The sequence below is a fragment of the Ursus maritimus genome, unplaced genomic scaffold, assembly GCF_017311325.1.
Source record: "Ursus maritimus isolate PB19 unplaced genomic scaffold, ASM1731132v1 scaffold_12, whole genome shotgun sequence".
Lineage (NCBI taxonomy): Eukaryota > Metazoa > Chordata > Mammalia > Carnivora > Ursidae > Ursus > Ursus maritimus.
The window spans coordinates 69,615,240-69,633,509 of NW_024423564.1; the positions used below are offsets into that span (position 1 = coordinate 69,615,240).

An 18,270-nucleotide genomic window follows, 5' to 3' on the forward strand; every position below is an offset into this window, starting at 1 on the left:
GAAACTCATGGCCGTGAACCTCCCAAAGTCAAACTGCTTCAGTGCACATAGACCACTACGATCTGGCTCCTGACACCCTCCTCAGCACCTCCCAAGGCCCTCTGCAGACCCATGTGCCTGAGACCAACAAAACTGTGCACGTGCTCTGACCCTGGCATGTGCGACCATCACCATTTAGAACACTCCTCTCCTGGATCCCTTCCCAATTTCCCTCCAGCCGCCGCGCATACACCTGCCAATCTTCAGCCTAGCTACAATGCCTGCTTCTCTGCAGTCTCCCCGCAGTCTTCACCCCAACCCCAGGCTGAGCTAACTCTTCCACTTGGACTACAACCCTTACCTCTCTGAAGCAGACTTACGTGCTCACATCCAGACTACGATCTCCTCGAAGGCACAGTCCCAGCCCCGAGCAGGCATGCTGTGTGTGTTACGGAGTAAACTGACCGCGCAGAGTGGCCAAGTTAGTTTTAGAGAATGTGAAGTAGTTCAAAGACGGCGGCGCATCTGGGAGGGTGGGGGCAGGGGCTGGGTGGCGATGCAACGGAGAATGGCAGTACCGTCAGACTCCAGCTAAGAAGGCCGTACAGACACAGAAAGGAGCCAGGAAGGCACTCAAAGAACAGGAATAAGAGGCAGGTCAGAGAGAAGCCTTCTTCTGCCACTGTATTTCCATAAGGAGGGTTTCCTGGCTTTTCCAGGAAAAGGCCTGACCTGGCCCTTAGTGAGCTTCACTTAGCTGGGATCTGCCTTCTGAGGAGGGAGTGCATTCAGGTCGACGTCCACACATGGGAAAGGCAAGTGGAAAACGTTCAGCCGCTATGAGAGGCCTGCGTCCCCCAGGACTGCCTGCTGACTAGGCAGGTAACCTCCCTCACTGAGGTTAAATGAGCAGCAAAGCCATTTGGCCAGAAGTTAAAAGCCACTCTCCTCAATCATTTTAACTGGTAAGGAAGCAACATTCTGAGCTCCATATGCCTGACTCCTGTATCCATTCCTTAACTGGTTCCTCATTTGGGAGGAAAAAAGATGGGTGCTATTTGTTGGCTCCTCCCACCACACACACACACACACAAACACACACACACGCACGCATGCACGCAACCCGACTCCGCGGTTAACTTAGCAGTGACATCTAGTCTAAAACAATGCGGATAAAGTATTTAGCATGTAGTAACTCCTTGCTATTGTTGGCTGCTTTTGTGGTTATGAGACTGCAACCACAGGCAAGAAAGTCAGGAGGACGCTGCACGAGGACAGTGCGACCTGCAGCACGACAGCGGGTCAATGAGGACCCGAGAGCTCTGTGAAGAAGAATGACTCCGATGTGGCATCGGGGACCATAAGGGATTCTAGTGTCCAGACTGGAAAGCCAGCTCCTGTGGAAGCTGCCACAGGAGAGCAGAGAGCAGCCGCCAGAGGCAACGAGGAAGAAGGAAACACCGTCCTCCGCTCAGCAGCCCGCGCTCACCCAGATGGAAGGAGGGACGTGCGGCAGAAAAGATCTACAGAAACTGAGCCCTAGAACTGAGAGAAGCCAGAAAGGAAAGTGTTGTGGGTATTCCAGACAAGGGACACACCAACCACAAAAAGGCACTACCGGGAAAACCAGAACTGTAATACGGACTCAGGGTTAGTACTTCAGCCAAAAACACAGAAAGCCAATAGGCCAAATGCTAACATTCGGAGACGATGAGTACACATGAGGAGCTGGTGTAGACTTTTAAAATATTTCGTAATAAAAACTTTTAAAGACCAGTTTTTCAAAGGTAAAGGTAAGGAAATGAGGAATAACTAAAACTTTTCTACACTGGCTTCTACCTGCCAGTGACCCCACCCCAGCCCCACACGACGCTGCAATGTGACCCATAAGCTGTGAGCCTGGAGAGTAAGAGCAGGTCACCTGGGTAGGCATGAGCCGGCTGTATTCAACACAGCTCTGCTGTGTCCCACTCAGTTCCATCACGAGCCTTTTTACACAAAACAGAGAGAGAGAGAGCAGCTTTTGGTGTCAGCATGTTCCAGAAGAAAACCTGAACAAACGTTCACATTTACGGCTTTGGGAATTCATCCTGGTCTCCAAAAAGATGCTCTATCAAGAATGTTGTACTGGGAGATGAAGAATGTATGGGGGGAGGAGAGGGAGAATTCCCATGGGTGTCTACAAGGCAGTCAAGATTTGTAAGGGAAAAAAAACCCTTGAATTTTCAGGTAAGAAAGGCCATCTCATCCCCAACCCAGACATCTGGGCTGCAACCACTGCCACTCTAACCCTCATGCCTCTAGGGCAGGTGGGGTCAGAAGGTGCGTCCAACAGCTGGAGATCTGCAGCTGTCATTAAGATTGCTGGATTCTCTGGAACAGTCACAGGGGGCAGAGAAAAGGAACTCCCAGCAAAGAACAAGCTGGAAGTGAACCAACGCCACCCAGCTTTCTGCCTGACGGTACAGACTGGTGGTCTGTTCTGACGGTCTCTCCTGCCATCTTGGACACCTGCAGCAAGTACACCGCCCCCCAGACTACCTCCCCTCTACAGGACCCCAGCCAGGCAGCTCCTCCCCCAAGCACTACCCAGAGCCCATACCTCTGCCAGCTCCCGCTCACTGATACTTCCGGTGGCACCACCTTTCTTCCGCGTGCAGGGCTCTCCCACGGTGACCCTGCCATCCCCTTTGGCATAGCTGTGCACAGTGAGAACTCCCGACTGCCCTTGGGCTCGGCAGGACAGAGGCTCACTGGTTTCTGAATCAGAAGAAATAGAATCCCGTGAAGAACTGGAGCCCAGGCTAGAAGATGACTTCTTTTTCGAACCTGAGAGGACCAGGCGTCCCCCTATAGAAGCAGCGTTCACAGAAAGATCCAAGGCAGCTGCTTCTTGTTCCTCCTCTTCCTCCTCATCCTCCTCTTCCAGTTTGACGTTTTTAAGCTCTTCAAATTTGACTTCAGAAGAGTCAGAATAATCTGAAACACACACACACGTTGGCCAGAGCCCGTTTCCCCCGGCACATGTGAAGTGAGTGAAAAGCAGAGTGGCAAAGCACAGAGGAACACGGGTGGTGAGTGAGGCATGGCTTCCGGTTCTAGCTCTATCACTACAGGGTCACTGCATGCTCTGGGGCGGACTGCTCAGCCGCTCCGGGGCTCCGGGCCTCCGGGTTCGTCCCGTGGAGTGCAGGCAGCCTACCACCCGACCCCAGGGCTCTGCGCCTATGACGGAGCACAGCCTGGCATGGCACACAGCAGACCCTCAGTAAGTGGCCACTGCCATTTGCCCAGAAGTCACCTGCAGGAACGAAGGCCTGAGCGCAGGCCTGGTGGCCCCAAGCTAGGCACTGTGCTGAACAGAGGCCCCAGCGCTCCAGTCCCCAGTGCTGTCCAGCTGTCAGCAGAGGCACAAGGCACCCTCAGTACAGATCCTCCACGCCTCACCCAAGGCTGATGCAAGCCCTCCCCTAACAAACCTACCCTCAACGACTGCCCCAGCCGGCGGAGTGGCTGTCCCACCACACCCTATCTGACCACGCCACTTCCTTCCTCAAATCCAAGTAGCCCCCTAGAAAGCAAACTCTAAGATGGCAGCCAGTCCCCGCACCATCTCATTTCTACTTCTCTAGCCTCACCTCCTGCTAGCACAGCTGTCTTCTACTCTTCCTACCCCTGTATTCAAATTACAAGAAATCACTACCAGCTCCCCAGATAGCTCATGTGATTTCAGACCTCCATGCCGGCACCCTTTCTACCCCCCTCTGGGTGCCCCCGACTGTCTGCCTGCCGGGAAGACTCTAACCTCAGCATCACTTCACCAACCTTCGGTGCTCCCCTGACCCCTCACCAGGCGCAGGGAGAGGGCACCTCCCCTACCTTCTGCCCAGCGTGTCCCTCTCCGAAGGGCTCCTCACACCCATTCTCATGCTCCACCTACACTCTCTGCTCACAGACCCATCTCCCCACTTTTCCATACCTGTGACCCTGCACGCAACATGGCATCTAACACAGAACAGAGCACAGTGACGCTTGTGGGAAAAACACCATAGCCAACGAACCTGGGAAGGGAAGAGCATCGTCGACTTGCCGCACAGAGCTGTGGGTGGGCCTCACGGGAGCGAGGGCAGCCTGGCACTCCGTCACATCGTACTGTCCGGGACTCAGCTCCTCCTTGGGGAAGAGCTCACTCTGACTCACCTCCTGTGGTATTTCAAGACAAACCCGGTGCCTCTTCGTCCCTATACGATGTTTGGCAAGGCTGCGAGGAGGAGAGCACACTTGTTAAGGGCCCACAAATACATGCACAGACGCACACGCTCACCCACGTCCACACGCAGCTCAAAACAAATGAATGGCCAGAGCCCGTCCGCTATGCTTCACTCTTCAGTCCCTCCCCTCGTCTGTGGGAGAGACAAGAGACTTCACCTCTCTGAGCCTGTTCCAACCAATGGGAAACAGGAACACCATCACCCGCCTCAAAGATCTGATGTGAAGCTTGTAAGGCATGTGGAGTACCTGGCGGAGCACCTGGCCTACAGCAGGTAGCCCAAAACATTCCCCCTTTCTTCACCACGTGGCCCAGGATAAACTCCCCAAAGACAGATCCTCCAGCTCAGACACCAACGACGCTGGCCAACCGCAATCCCACCACCCCCTGCCCTTGCGGGTCTCATTCCCATCACTACATTCTCCTTTGTAAAAAATGTCTCATATACAGAGCGCCTGTCTGGCTCTGTGAGTAGAGCATGCGATTCTTGATTTGGAGGTCGTGAGTTCGAGCCCCACGTTGGGCACAGAGCCTACTTAAAACAATGAATAAATAAAAAATTAAAAATGGCTCATGTGGCAGTGAGAAAACGAATTTTCTGGCTCAGGGGAGCCATGCTCTCTTTGTATGTGACCTTCACTCCAGCCGATTACAGGCCCACCTGCACATGTGGTCATTGCTGGGTGACAGCTGTAAGGAAGAGCCTGGGTGCCCTTGCTCTGAGGATTCTGGAGCCTTTACCAAGAAGAAAATTCCCTCGGCTGTGACTCAAACACCCCACTTAGAAACAGCCTCTCGACAGGTTATGGCAGCTGCCCAGATACCCTTCCCTCAAACAGCTGGGCCCAGAGAGCCACTGGGTTACCTTCTCTTTAAGTCACCCTCCTCTCCATCCTCAAGCCCTTCCATGTCATCTTCCTCTGGACACTCCTCGTTTCTGGCTCTTGGTGGCAGTTCACTCTCCTTAAGAAACTCAGCTGCTTCTGGCGTGGGCAGAGTATGGTCGATAACTGTGCTGTCTTTCCCAGCTTTCCAAAGTTTGTACCTTTCTGGCTGGAACTTCCTCACAAACACGTCCATGGAGATCTTCACCATGTCCTTCCTACAGGAGCACTGTCCCAGGGAACCAGGAGAGTTCCAGTCAGCACTCCTTAATGGCTTCCACGCGACCCCCATATCCTATCTCCTTCCTCCAATGGAAAAAGACACAAGCCCGTTTAAAGCCAAACTGCTTGCGTTCACAGGCTGAGGGATACTGTCTTGCCAAGCCTTTGAGCATGGAGGGAAGCCGGGAAAATAGCAGGAAGGAATGTGCAGCGCTGGGGCACGCCCACCCGGGCAACTCGCTAGACTGCGCCGAGAAACATGGCAGTGAAGCTCTGCTCACACCCGGGAAGGCCAACGTCCACCTTCCATCTGAGATCTAGCCGAGCCAGCGCGCCGGGCCAAACGTCCAGCCTGCCTGCTTCCCGAACCCTAAGGATTTCCCAGAGAAATCCCACAGTGGCCGAAGCAAGAAATATCAACGTGTGTGGGTGCGGTGTTCAAGCTTGATGGACGGAACCACGGAAACCTCACTTGAGGCGCCCCAGACCTGCACAAACTTTTTACAGTTCTGTCCGAACACAGTATGCTGGCCCTTCTGCACATCCCCATCACCCTGTTTCTGAATTCCAGCAGTTCAAAGAAATGTTCTAATCGCCAACCAGGGTATCTAACAAGAATTTGCTCACCAGACATTGTCAGTCACCACGTTATGGAAAGAAACCAGACAGACTCACCAGCACAGCTTGTTTGCCATATTCAATCCACCGCCGGGTAGCAAAATTGGTGGACTCCGCACAGTTGAAGCCATGGTTAAAGCCGGCATGGTAACCATAAGGGAAAGTGATCATGAACTCTCCAGCCTCCTGAGTGACCTGAACGAGAGCAGACTTGCAGCGGCTGCAGCGAATGGCTCAAGTCTACACAACGGGACCGCTGACTTCCAGCTCTGCCACAACCGCGCTAACCCGGCATGAGTCCTAATCCTACCAGGGGTTTTGCAAAATGCAAAGCCCTATCCTATGAGACCATCACTGTAACTGACCATTCCTCCAGATCAACACTTCAAGGGGACTGGACTCTGCTCGGGCACTGGGAGCGACAGTACCTCCACCTTTGATACCCTTGGACCGAGTACTGCTATGGGTTAGCCTTGGCCCACTCCTGCTACAGACTGATGAACTCGGTTAAAGCCCCTCTGCGAAACAGACCAAAAAGGGTGGCTTCCTTGCAAGCCTAAGGACTTCTGTATGTAAAATCAGCTCACCTTGTCAAAGGGAATTCCGTATTTCTTCAGCATTAAAGGGGAAATCAAGGTCATCTTGTGGCGGAGAAAAGCCTCGCAGCTTTGAGCACTTCCAGGGAAAAAACCTGTTTCATTGAACACGGGCACGGGTTAATACACTGCTCCACACCAGCTCTGCAGCCCTGGGGCTGCTGCACACCTGGGCGTCTCACTCGGATGATAAGGAGGATAAATCACCACAGATCCTTCTAGCTTCAGGCCAATCCTAAGATTCTACAATGAGCCCCTGGGCTCTCTCCCACGCAAGCTGTTACATGGGTAATCAAATTCTGTTTGGGAGACTGAGATCACCAGAGCTGCCCTGTTCTTATAAAAAGCTTTGAAAACTATTTAGGACCTTCCTCTATGAACCCGTATCCCTCGATCTTCTGTTAGTGACACATCTAGAGTGTGGACTACCCAAGCTCTTCTGAAAAAGGTTCTCTGGGGGTACAAACCTATTAAAGTCCACTTAAAAGAACCAAAGCACAAAAGTTCCATTTTTACATCTGGGTTTCTGACAGAAGAACCAGACCCATTATGCCTGGTATACTACCTGTGGTCAAATAAACGCATGCCTGATAACACAGAGGCAAAGACTAGGAATTACTTAGTAGTCAAAACAAAACAAACAAAAAAAACTACTTAGTGCCTTCCCAGGACTAACGGACAAAGTTTCCAATTTCAATTGCTCTGCTGGGGTAACCAATCTGGCAGTCTAGCTCTTCCCCCACATGCCAGCCTGAGAAAGGACACAAAAGCATCTGACCACAGAGAAGGGACATGTTAGAGCAATTAATGCAGCTCACAGGAAGGTCTGACCCATCAGGGGAAGGAGACCCAGTACCTTTGGCGAGGCGCTCCAACCGCTTTCCGTGCTCGGGGGGAACAGAGTACCTGCAACAGCAAAGCATTGGGCGCTGAGCGGACGACACTACTGGAGCTAAAGGGCTCTTTCCCATTCCAGAAACAGCTCAAAATACCAGATTTTTCAACTTCTCAACCACAGAAACTGTAAAGGAATCTGGAAAAATGATATATTAGACTATTGGGGGAGGAGGGGAGGAGCCCACAAAGAACTACGAGTGAATCTACTTCTCTTATGTTCATTCATTTACCGAGACAAGAGCCAGAATTTATGGTATGAAATCAGCATTACTCTCCTTTATAATGTTCAAGAAAAAAATTTTTTTTAAAGGATAGCATTAAAGTGCTCCTGGCAAAGCCTAAAAGGCCTAACTTGGATAGGATAGAAGAGGAATGGAAAATGGGGTGAAAATGGGACTTGATACTAGAGACCAGGCCCCGTATCTGCGGCTGAGCCCGTTTTTCTCTTCATCTCCATAACAGCTACACTGATTACCCAATAATTAATTAATTACTCCTCCACCCTGCAGGGTAGTGAGACACCACGGAAACTGTTCTTCATTAAAAAAAAAAAGAAGAAAAAGAAACCACATAACCACTTAAAATTTTTGCAAAACTGTTAAACTTTATATTCTGAAACTCACGGTAAGTCTATTTTAACCTTTATAACTGAGTCTAAAGATTATTCCCCGACAACAGAAATTTCTCACCCCAAATAATTTCACTATGAAACGAAACAGATGTGGAGGAGCAGAAAATGTTGGTCACCCAAAGAACCTTGGGATCTATCAGGCAACCTTGCCCAGAAGTCTCTGGAGGTCCCGCTTCCAATGACCTAAAGCGCACGTGTAGTAACTAGAAAATCTTCTCTCTACATTAGAATGAAAATCCAACCTCAGGGAACTTGGGAATAAAAAGGCTGAAGGAACGAAAGCAACATCTACAAATTCTAGAAGTCTAGCCCTCTAAGAAAAGAAATGCGACAGCAGTTAGGGAGCCAGCAGAGGCTCAGAAGGTCGCCCCCACCAAGATTAGAAACTGGAAAGCATCTGAAAGAAGAAAAGAAAACCTCTGGGAAAGGACGTAGCTGAAGATACTGGCAAAGGAAATGAAAATGCATAGTTTCCACGACTCCCCATGACCTGGCCCACGGTGTCCCTGCCAGCCTCCTCACTCTTGCCTCTTCCTACTCGGCACCCAAACAACAGTGGACTTCCTCTAGTTCCCAAAGACATCGTGCTCTCTCTCAACTTAGGCTCTCTGCAGGTATTGTTCCAACCACCCGGACACACCTTCCTCAGTCTTCCCTGCCCAAACCTGCCACCTTCCCAACCAGATAGCCTCCTCATGTTAGATCTCAGCTTCACTGTCGCCTCTTCCAGGGAAGCCTTCTCCAATCCCCACCCCATGTTCATGAACCCTTCCTATGCGGACCTAGAGCGCCCATCAGAACTTCTCTCACAGTGGATTATTATTTCCTCACACATCTCCTATCTGTGAGAATAGATGCCTCCTCTGTCTTGGTCACTGCTGTCCAACCACAGCACCTTCACTAAAATGCTGGGACTGAGAGATGGACCAGCACAGGGAGGGAGGAGACAACAGATCTTTGTCTCCCCAACTAGACTGAGAACATCCCGGAGAGCAGGAAGGATATGCTGAGCGGCCTCGCATTCCCTCTCGGGGTAAGCACACACTGCTGCTCACCAAATATTTTCCCCTGCGGAAAAGAAAGCTTTCTATCATGTGAAGGAGTACCTCTAGTCTTGGAAGTCCGCCTCTAAGAAATGCCTCAGGCCTGTTCCAGAGAAAGAAATCACAGTGGGAGAGCCTAGAAGAGCTCTCAGTAACTCAACCAACTTACCCTCTCATACAAGGGTATTAAGAGCCCTGCCCTCTAAAGCCTCGCTATTCAAAGAGGGGTCTGAGCGCCACTAACTCCAACAGCATCTCCTGGCTTAAACACCTGGTGAAAACATCAAATGCCAGTCCTAGGCCGGGCCTCCTGAAGTAGAATCTGCATCTTAACCAGATCCCGAGGTGCTGTGTAGGCACGTGAGAGCTGAGAGGCCTGCGGTGGCCCGAGAAGCCCCAGAGCCAAGTGCGGCCAGCTTTACCAGGACTTGGGCTCTCCGAAGTGCAGGTAGTTGATGCTGTAGAGGTCCATGTCTTCAGTATGCCAGGCAAAGGAGGTCTTCCACATGCCAAAGTACAGGTACGGGGTGTTCACACCCTCAATGGTGATCCCACTCTCCTTCTCCACCAAGTCCAGGATTGTTTTCAGCCGGCCAATATTCCACTCATCCACATGCTGCAAAAGAAATCACATTTGAGGGCAATTATAGTAAAATAAACCAAGGCTCGGAGCCTAAAATCAGAGAAGACGTCATAGGTGACCTGTCACCTCTAATGAAGATGTGGAATAAAGTGGAAACAGCCTGGACCCAAAGACTACAGCCCCCTCACTCACTCTTCACAGCCATTGCTAGAATGTACGCCATTAGACCTCCAAAGGGCAAATAGCACTTGGTAAAGAAAACCAGTAAATGAAAGATGAATCAGGAGGGAACAGCCAGACTCCTGTTCTCAACCCCAGGAGGAAGAGTTTGATCTGAAGCTAAAGAAACTTATATCCAAATAGGAAAGAATCTTAAACCACCAAAAATACAACATGGGAATTAACTGTCCCAATTTGTGACTGTTTAACCCCAATTTCTACTGGGCAGTGTCTTGTAAAGTCTACAATGTCACCCACATCCTAAATTGTAATGGTCTGCTAGGAGCCCACCTCTTATAAATCCATTCTGGATTACTGTGCCCGGCTTTTGCACCTTCCCATCCCAGACCCTTACAGTATCTTCCTGCCATTTACATCTGTAAGTTTCACTTTCCACCACTCAAAAAATTGTCATCAACAAGCCTGGGATCTACTTAAACCCATTCCTTCCAATAATTCATGAAAACATTAATCTGAGCGACAATCTCTGCAACACCGTACAGATGTTTTAATCATCCAAAAACCGTCCCAAATATTCCTTCCTTAAACTGCATCTAACGCTGTTCTTTCTGCCGAAAAACACTACACCCCAATCCAATGCAATTTGTTATAATAGCTTCTGCTAAAGAATCTCGTTTGAGGGTTCTGAAAATCTAAATATGTTTCTCTTCTTAAATACATACCCCTTTCACTAGATTAGTCAGTGATCTTTGTTCTGCAGGAAGCACTTGCCTCCCCCCCCAACATTTTCATTAACTGTGATCCCACCCTTTCAAGAACTCATCAGCTACCACCCACAGACTATTCTAACAGCCCTTGCAAAGAACACCACATCACCCAATTCACATGTAGAGTGGGAGAAATAAAATTCAGTCACATGCAAAAATACCCACAATTAAGGGAGCACAGCGCATCAGCTGGTGGTGGATAGTTCCTTATTCAACCACTCATTGAGCAAGCAGCTTTTAGGTGCCTACTATGTGCTGGGCAGATAAAAATGCTATTAAATTACAAAAAACCACTGCTGTTTCCGGTGGGTCTCACCTTTTCATAGAGAGTGCCATTCACATCTGCACCATAGATTGGGGGATTGAATGTGAGATTTTTCCAGTATTTCCGTTCAAGCTCTTCAAACTCACTATAGCGTGGTGTACAGTACCTTTCAAAAGTAAACAAAGTATTAACCACTTACCAGGACTAAATTCTTTAGGCATTATGAACAGCACAAGACACAATCCCCTGTTCTAGGGACAGCAAGACATTTCAGACGAACAAGACATAACTTTGGCCATCAAGGCTCCAATACACAGTAACTTCCTCAACATCCCTTCTAAGAGCTCTAGGCCTAAGGAAGGTCAGGTACATGAAGATGTTAAGCTCATCTTCCACAAGAGGCATGATACCCTCAATGCTTTCAAGAAACCACTAAAACTACACCCTGCAGCCGTCAGGAGTGGCCTTGCCACCCAGGGAGAAAATAGGCTTACAAATGTGTGAGAACCAAGAACGCAAATCCCTACATATCCACAGACAACGAAAACCTGGCAGCACGTGGAGAGCGGAGGCCGCAGAACAGCATTCACTTCCCTGCACTCTGTAAAGGAAATGGCTCCAAGAGGGCTCATCTGTACCGTCACTGCCGCACTCGCAGCACCCTAGGCAGAGCTACGTCAACAAAGCATCACAACTAAAAACAAAGCAGTCTGGGTTTTGTTTTGTGTTCTTTTTTTTTTAAAGTACTCTGGGCGCCTGGGTGGCTCAGTTGGTTAAGTGCCTGCCTTAGGCTCAGGTCACGATCCCAGGGTCCTGGGGTCGAGCCCTGAATCAGGCTCTCTGCTCCTCAAGGAGTCTGCTTCTCCCTCTCCCTGCCGCTCCCCCTGCTCGTGTGCACGTGCTCTCTATTAAATAAATAAAAATAAATAAAATCTTTTTTAAAAGATGCTTTAAAAAAAACGGAAAAAGATATTTTTAGAATAATATGTACATTGAACAAGTACTTAAAAATGCACATTACGACTCAAATGGCAAAAAAAAATATGATGAATGGATAGCGTGGAAGCAAAGACCCAAAACAAACTGTGTGAAGACAATAGGATGAGTGGAAAAAAATCTTACTTTAAATATGGCCTTACATTTTAATGTCAACCTATTGAATAATAAAGTTCAGGACTCTTAAATTCCCTTTGAAATATAAGTAACTTGTCCACCTCCAACTGATCTGCTTTATAAATTTAGATTTTTACCAACTGCTGGGTTTTCTTAAAGTTGGCTGACCACGAACACAGAAATCAAGGGTAAGATTTTGTTGCATTTCAGATGAAGGGGAAAGGCACAGGACTGGCTACTTGAAAAAGAGGTATTCTGAAAGAAAAGGCCTTCCATATGTTGAGAGGAGAAATCAGACACAGGAGACTGAGGCCTCTGGCGGAGCCCCATGTGAGCCAGAAGGCAGGCGAGCCTGGCCCCAGCGCACAGCTAAAAACCAGACATAAAGGATGGCACAGCCTTTCATCTGCAGAGCATGTCACACTTCTTCAACATGCTCTTACATAAATTCGCTCTTTAGACAGCAGGTTGATCAGCGATACAGATGTTTTAAGAGTTAAGCTGTCAATAAAACTAGAAAATCACATTTTGAATTGTGGTAAGGCAAAGGAAAAGGTGGCAAAGCATACAACAAGATCTGCTGTGAGAAAGAGCAATCATAAAGCCACGAGTGGTGCCCCCGGAAGCGTTAAGACCGGCGAGCCACACATCCAGTGCTGGACTGGTCCACAGCAAAGACACAAGCTAATACGTCTGACTGGCTGAAATCAAGACACGTACAGATCAAAAAGGCACAGGAGAAAAAGCAAGAGAAAAGGAAGGAATCCCTTGTGGACACTCAAAATTAAGGAGTAACATGGGAAGGGAGAAGGTCCAAGAAAGAGGATTAAGAAGGAGCAGTCAAGAGCTCAAGAGGGAACCACAAAATCATTCTCTGTAAATCTGAGGTCCAATAAAAGCTAAATATGAAAAACAACAGAGAAGAAACCATGGAAAACAGGGGGCTACACAAAGACGTGTCTAACAGGTAAGAATGTACGGATGAAGAACAGAGGCAAAGAAAACAGCAACCAGCATGGCGTTTATTCATACTTTGTTATGTCAAAATGGAAAGGAGACAGCAGCTGGATGGGTAGTGAGGAGTTTGAGCAAGATAAAAGACAGAAGGACCCAGAAGGAAAAGAAGAAACTATTAGGGCCACTTTTCGGTAAGCAGGTGTTATCAACACATCTGGGAAAAACTCCTTTTGAACCAACTCCCAACCTTCTCCTTTGCAACTCTGCAATTTACCAAGGTCAGAGAATGATTCTGCTTCTGATGGAAGAACAATGGGATTACTTAGGTAAGAATATGGATGTGTTTAGACTGTGTTAGACATAGTACTGAGAGTCGTAAGGATGCTTCCATAAAAAGAGCAGAAGGGGAGACGGCTAGGGCTGAGGAAAGCATCCTGCAGTGGCACAGCAGCAGTGTTAGGAGACAGCTATGAGGATGAGACGTTAGCTCCTAGACACTACGGTGGGTGGGAATGGACAGGTTTTCACTCACTTATCACTATTGGCTATCTTGCGGAACTCGCGAACAGTCATGGCTTTCTTCTGTATGTTGTACTGAGTGAAGAGGCCAGACTGCCCGGTCACCAGCTGCTGGATGGGGGCAGGAATGACCAGATCATCAATATCATCATAGGATGCTCGTGGCTTCCACTCCTTTGGAGGAACGACCTGTAGGGAACACAAGAAACAAAGAGATAAGAATCCTGGCAAGCTGATCACAGTCCAGATGTGGGAAAGCTGCTATCCAACCAGTCAATTTTACTATAAAGAGACTGACTTAACCATGCTCACCCAAATATAGCAAGTCTCACTGCTATACACTGGGCATACCATCCAGCTGCCTCCCTGCAATGACCAAAGGTAAGTAACACTCATTCTCAGCTCAGTATCTTATCTGGACACCAAGACAGGAGGCTAAAGAGTTGATTCTCTAACAGAAAGTGCACATGAAGAGCCAACTTGCTCTTGGCGTGCCGGACGAGACCGAAATGAGAACAAGAGAAGGCGGAAGGTAGAAGCCCTCGGTGACAGGTCAAAACACTAAAGCACCCATCTCTACCATGAGGATGGAAGCAGCACAGCTGGCAGACTGGGACACTGGCTCTTTACCTCCCTTTAAAGACTCCAAGCAGCTCTCCTCCTACCTGTTTCTTTGGATGTTAACGAAAGGAATTAACTTGCAAATAGGACAGTATATACTCAACACCAGCCTGACTTTCATTACCCATTTAGGAAAAATTCCTGCAGCCCTGTCACAAAAGCCATGTAGAACCACCCCACCCACCCTCACCTTGGCCAGCCCAGCGCGATGAGCTCCTTGGGATTCAATGTAGGCCATGTATCGACTGAAGTTTCGGAACTCCTCCATGGTTGGGTAAAAGGTCATTATCCGAGCACTGGGATTCAGAGTTTCAGATTCAGAAGCCATCTTCCCTCCTTTTTGAGGTCACTTTGGTCAGACAGGAATCTGAAGAAATACATTAAGAACATAAAATGTAGGGGCGTCTGGGTGGCACAGCGGTTAAGCGTCTGCCTTCGGCTCAGGGCGTGATCCCGGCGTTACGGGATCGAGCCCCACATCAGGCTCTTCCGCTATGAGCCTGCTTCTTCCTCTCCCACTCCCCCTGCTTGTGTTCCCTCTCTCGCTGGCTGTCTCTATGTCTGTCGAATAAATAAATAAAATCTTAAAAAAAAAAAAAAGAACATAAAATGTAATTAGAATTAAATGATGGGAATGTCAGTGGGGATGGGTAAATGAGTGATGAATATTAAGGAGGCAGGGCACTTGTGATGAACACTGGGTGTTGTAAACAAGTGATGAATCACTAAATTCTACACCTGAAACTAACATTACACTGTATGCTAACTGACTGTAATTTAAATAAAACTTGAAAAAGAAAAAAAATGCTGCGAATGTCAGTGCTGAAACAGTAAAAAATATAGAAATCCTGAAGAAGCATTAAGACCTCACAGCTAGAATTTGTCTCTAGGTAGGTTATTGAAGTGAACAAAAACACAGAAAGAAAAAGGCTCTGTTTAAAAGAATCCAATGTATCAAATTTGTATATAATCAAATCTCACTTAAGTGGAGACAATGTTACGGCTAAAATTTGTTACTAGATAGCTGCCCTGCCTTTATTTTACTCCTAACTTTTCAAGTTCCTCCCTTATTTAGCTTTGGTGATTGCTGCAGGGTGTATTAAACAATGTATTACAACCAGATTTAAAAAACATCCCATGGGCTCCCCTTTAGGGCACAACTTTAAAACAGAATTCTAGATTGCTAAGGAAAGTTACTTGGCTACAAGATTACAAAGTTTAAGAGTTAAAAAGTACTCGGATACTAGTATTTCAAACCCTAAAATGAAATTGTTCTACCTAACCAAAATGTCATTTCAGCAGTATTACAGGAGGTCAAGCTACAGACTAGTTCAACTGCACGATATGCAGAATTCAAAGGACAAAATTTAAATGGGCAATAGGGGCGCCTGGGTGGCACAGTGGTTAGGCGTCTGCCTTCGGCTCAGGTAGTGATCCCGGCATTGTGGGATCGAGCCCCACATCAGGCTCCTCCGCTATGAGCCTGCTTCTTCCTCTCCCACTCCCCCTGCTTGTGTTCCCTCTCTCGCTGGCTGTCTCTCTCTGTCAAATAAATAAATAAAATCTTTAAAAAAAAATAAAATAAAATAAATGGGCAATAAACTGGCAATACAGGGCAAACTTCAAACGGAATGGAAAAGGTGAAATACTGTGTTTCTAGATGAGGCCCGCAACTAAGTGGGTGCATCCCCATTGCCTGGTAACACCGCAGACTATTCCAACTGAGTAAGAACCAAGCACACCAGCTAAAAGGAGCCACTTTAGAAGCAAAAACACTTCCCTCCTCAACTCCCCAAACCTGGGCCCCAAAGCCATGGCAGTTCAGCTCCAAGGTTCCCTTGAGAGCTGAAGAGCTCAAAAGGGAAGCAACTGCCTCCAACCTACCAGCAACCTACTAACAGACTAGGAAGACAGCACGGCACAGAACTGTCTAAGGTAGGAGAGAAGACAAGCCTCCCTACCCACATCTCTCAAGCTTCCATTTCACCAAAAAAAGAAGTGTGTTATTGGCCAGGCGCTTTTCATGCACCTCACCAAAACTTTACACAGGAGGTACACGGTTATCCTCGTTTTACATAGCAGGACATCTCCCCGTGTCCTGCAACGCGCTCCCAGTGCTTCTTCCATTACCCTATGCGGCCTACGTCGTAATTCCCACCTAGACTGAGCCCTCGGCAAGGGCAGATCCAGGTGTGGCGGGACCTCAAGTCTAATCAATTTTGAAGACCCTCTTTTTTAAAAATACAAAATATCTTAATTCAGTCATTTTTACAAAAACATATAATCATGTGAACACGGTGTTAGGCCCCATCAACCAGGCCTTGGAAGCCACTAACGGGGCTTCATCTGCCTCTGGACTTAGTCATCTTTGTACGCCTAGAACCTAGAACAATGCACAGCACAGAGCAGACACTGGGTAACTTGAATAACTGATTTCCTCGCCCCCACTTCAGTTGCTCATTGCCTTTCTTCAACCCTAGGATTCCCTTCTCCCAACCTATTCCCTGGGGAAAGCTCCTGTTCCCCGACTCCTTCGTTTCCCCCTTTCAGCAACAAAGCCTAGTGGTTTAAGAGCACCGGCTTCGGAATCAAAACAACTCTGAATTCAGATCCGGTCTCTGCAATTTATTAGCTGTGTGACCTTGGCAGTGTGAGTTGCTCGAGTCTCAGTTTCCTCACCTGTAAAATGGGGATCCCAACCTCCTGGCCCCGCAGGGTTGCTGTGATTAACTCAGATGATGCAAGCGAAACACTAAGCACTAGGCCCGGTACTCAGTAACTCAATAAAGGTCGCTGTTGCTAACAACCACCTCTAACTCCCGCCCCCTCCCCCCGCAGCTGCCCCCGCGGGTACCACTCCCAAGGTAGCCCCCCCCGCCCCCCCCCCGCTCCCAAGGTCCCCGAACCTCACCGCATAGACGGCCAGCCCCTCCCGGCCCCGCCGCCTAGGCGAGTGAGGCCCGGCCGCAGGAAGAAGAAAATAAGGCCCAGTACACCCGCCTCCCTTTCCGACGTGCATTGGCCATGAGAGATTAGAAAGGACCAATCTCAGGACCCATTTTAGAAGCTCCTGTTCCCATTGGCCAAGAACCTTGCCGATCACTCACCGCTGACGGCAAGCCCCCCGCCCCTCCCCCACCGGAGCTCACGGTCACGGTTACAGCAGCAACAAACCTAAAGGATTCCAAAACTGTACGGTTCTTACCTAAAGCCCGCTGCCCCGGCAGGGGTAAGGCCTGGCTTCTGCTGTCGCCACTAACCGTACCTACCTCTTTTCCAGCCGGCGAAGGACGAAGCTCCGCCTCCCCTAGAAAGTCGGCCCCTGCGCAGCCGCACAACGTCAACCAACCTGAGGGCCGCTCTCTCTCCTCAAACAGCCAATGAGCACGCGCTGCAGTCGCCGAAAAGTCGGGGCATATCAATCTGCTCAGCCTATGAGCGCCGGGTCGGGCTGTTGCCAGGAGGAAGCGCTGTACCGCTCGGGACTGCGGCCACTGAGCATCTTGGCTGAATCGCGGGGCTGGCCAATCATAAGCAGGCTTCTGGTCGCCCGTCGCTAAACAGGCTCGAAAGAGGCGAGTGCCTAGAAATGGGACGATCGGCAAGGGTAGGGACAGTGAGATTATTGTAGGCTGTTCCTAATGAAAGGGTGGGGCAGAGTCTTCGTAGAATAAGTAGGACCCTTGCCTAAGGTGCAAGGGCGTGGGAGCCCATAGGGGCAGCTTCCGAGATCAAGCAGTTTCTGATAGGGTGACCAACTTGTCCCGTTTTGCCCGAGATTGCCTTGGTTTTGAAAACTGAAAGTCCCCTATCATGGGAAACCTCTCATTCGCCGGCAAAATGAGACATTTCCTGAAAGGAGCAGTTCCTGGAGGGGAAAGAGCTCTGAGGGGGGATGTCCTTAGGGTCATTAAAAAGCAGTTGTTCAATGAGCGGGGATTTGGGGGTCATTAGGAGCAGCTCTTGGGGCGGGGGAGAAGATCCTGGGAGTCATTAGACGTACTTCTGGAGAGTTGAGGGGGTACCAGGAAGTCATTAGGAACCGTTCCAAAGGGGCACGGAGTCTCCCTAAGGAGCTCCCAGATTATCACGGATGACGGGCAAGGAAGCCTACAGGACGCTCTG

General features: G+C 49.0%; 1 protein-coding gene across 3 annotated transcripts in view; it reads right to left on the reverse strand.

Annotated features, from left to right (window-relative positions):
• KDM4A (lysine demethylase 4A) overlaps positions 1-17,516 on the reverse strand; it is a 43,882-nt gene extending 26,366 nt beyond the window's left edge. The window contains exons 1-11 of one of the 3 annotated variants that reach the window (XM_040627408.1): positions 17,415-17,516; positions 14,336-14,512; positions 13,538-13,713; positions 10,987-11,101; positions 9,563-9,756; positions 7,426-7,475; positions 6,561-6,664; positions 6,031-6,168; positions 5,115-5,362; positions 4,041-4,240; positions 2,582-2,958 (exon numbers count right to left, since the gene is read on the reverse strand). In XM_040627408.1, coding sequence (XP_040483342.1) covers positions 2,582-2,958; positions 4,041-4,240; positions 5,115-5,362; positions 6,031-6,168; positions 6,561-6,664; positions 7,426-7,475; positions 9,563-9,756; positions 10,987-11,101; positions 13,538-13,713; positions 14,336-14,473 — 1,740 coding nt within the window. In that variant the 5' untranslated portion in view covers positions 14,474-14,512; positions 17,415-17,516. Of the gene's footprint in view, positions 1-2,581; positions 2,959-4,040; positions 4,241-5,114; positions 5,363-6,030; positions 6,169-6,560; positions 6,665-7,425; positions 7,476-9,562; positions 9,757-10,986; positions 11,102-13,537; positions 13,714-14,335; positions 14,513-17,056; positions 17,228-17,350 lie in introns of those variants that run through there. The other 2 variants (XM_008699324.2, XM_008699325.2) reach the window with 2 other exon arrangements.
• Between the last annotated feature and the right edge of the window lie 754 nt (positions 17,517-18,270).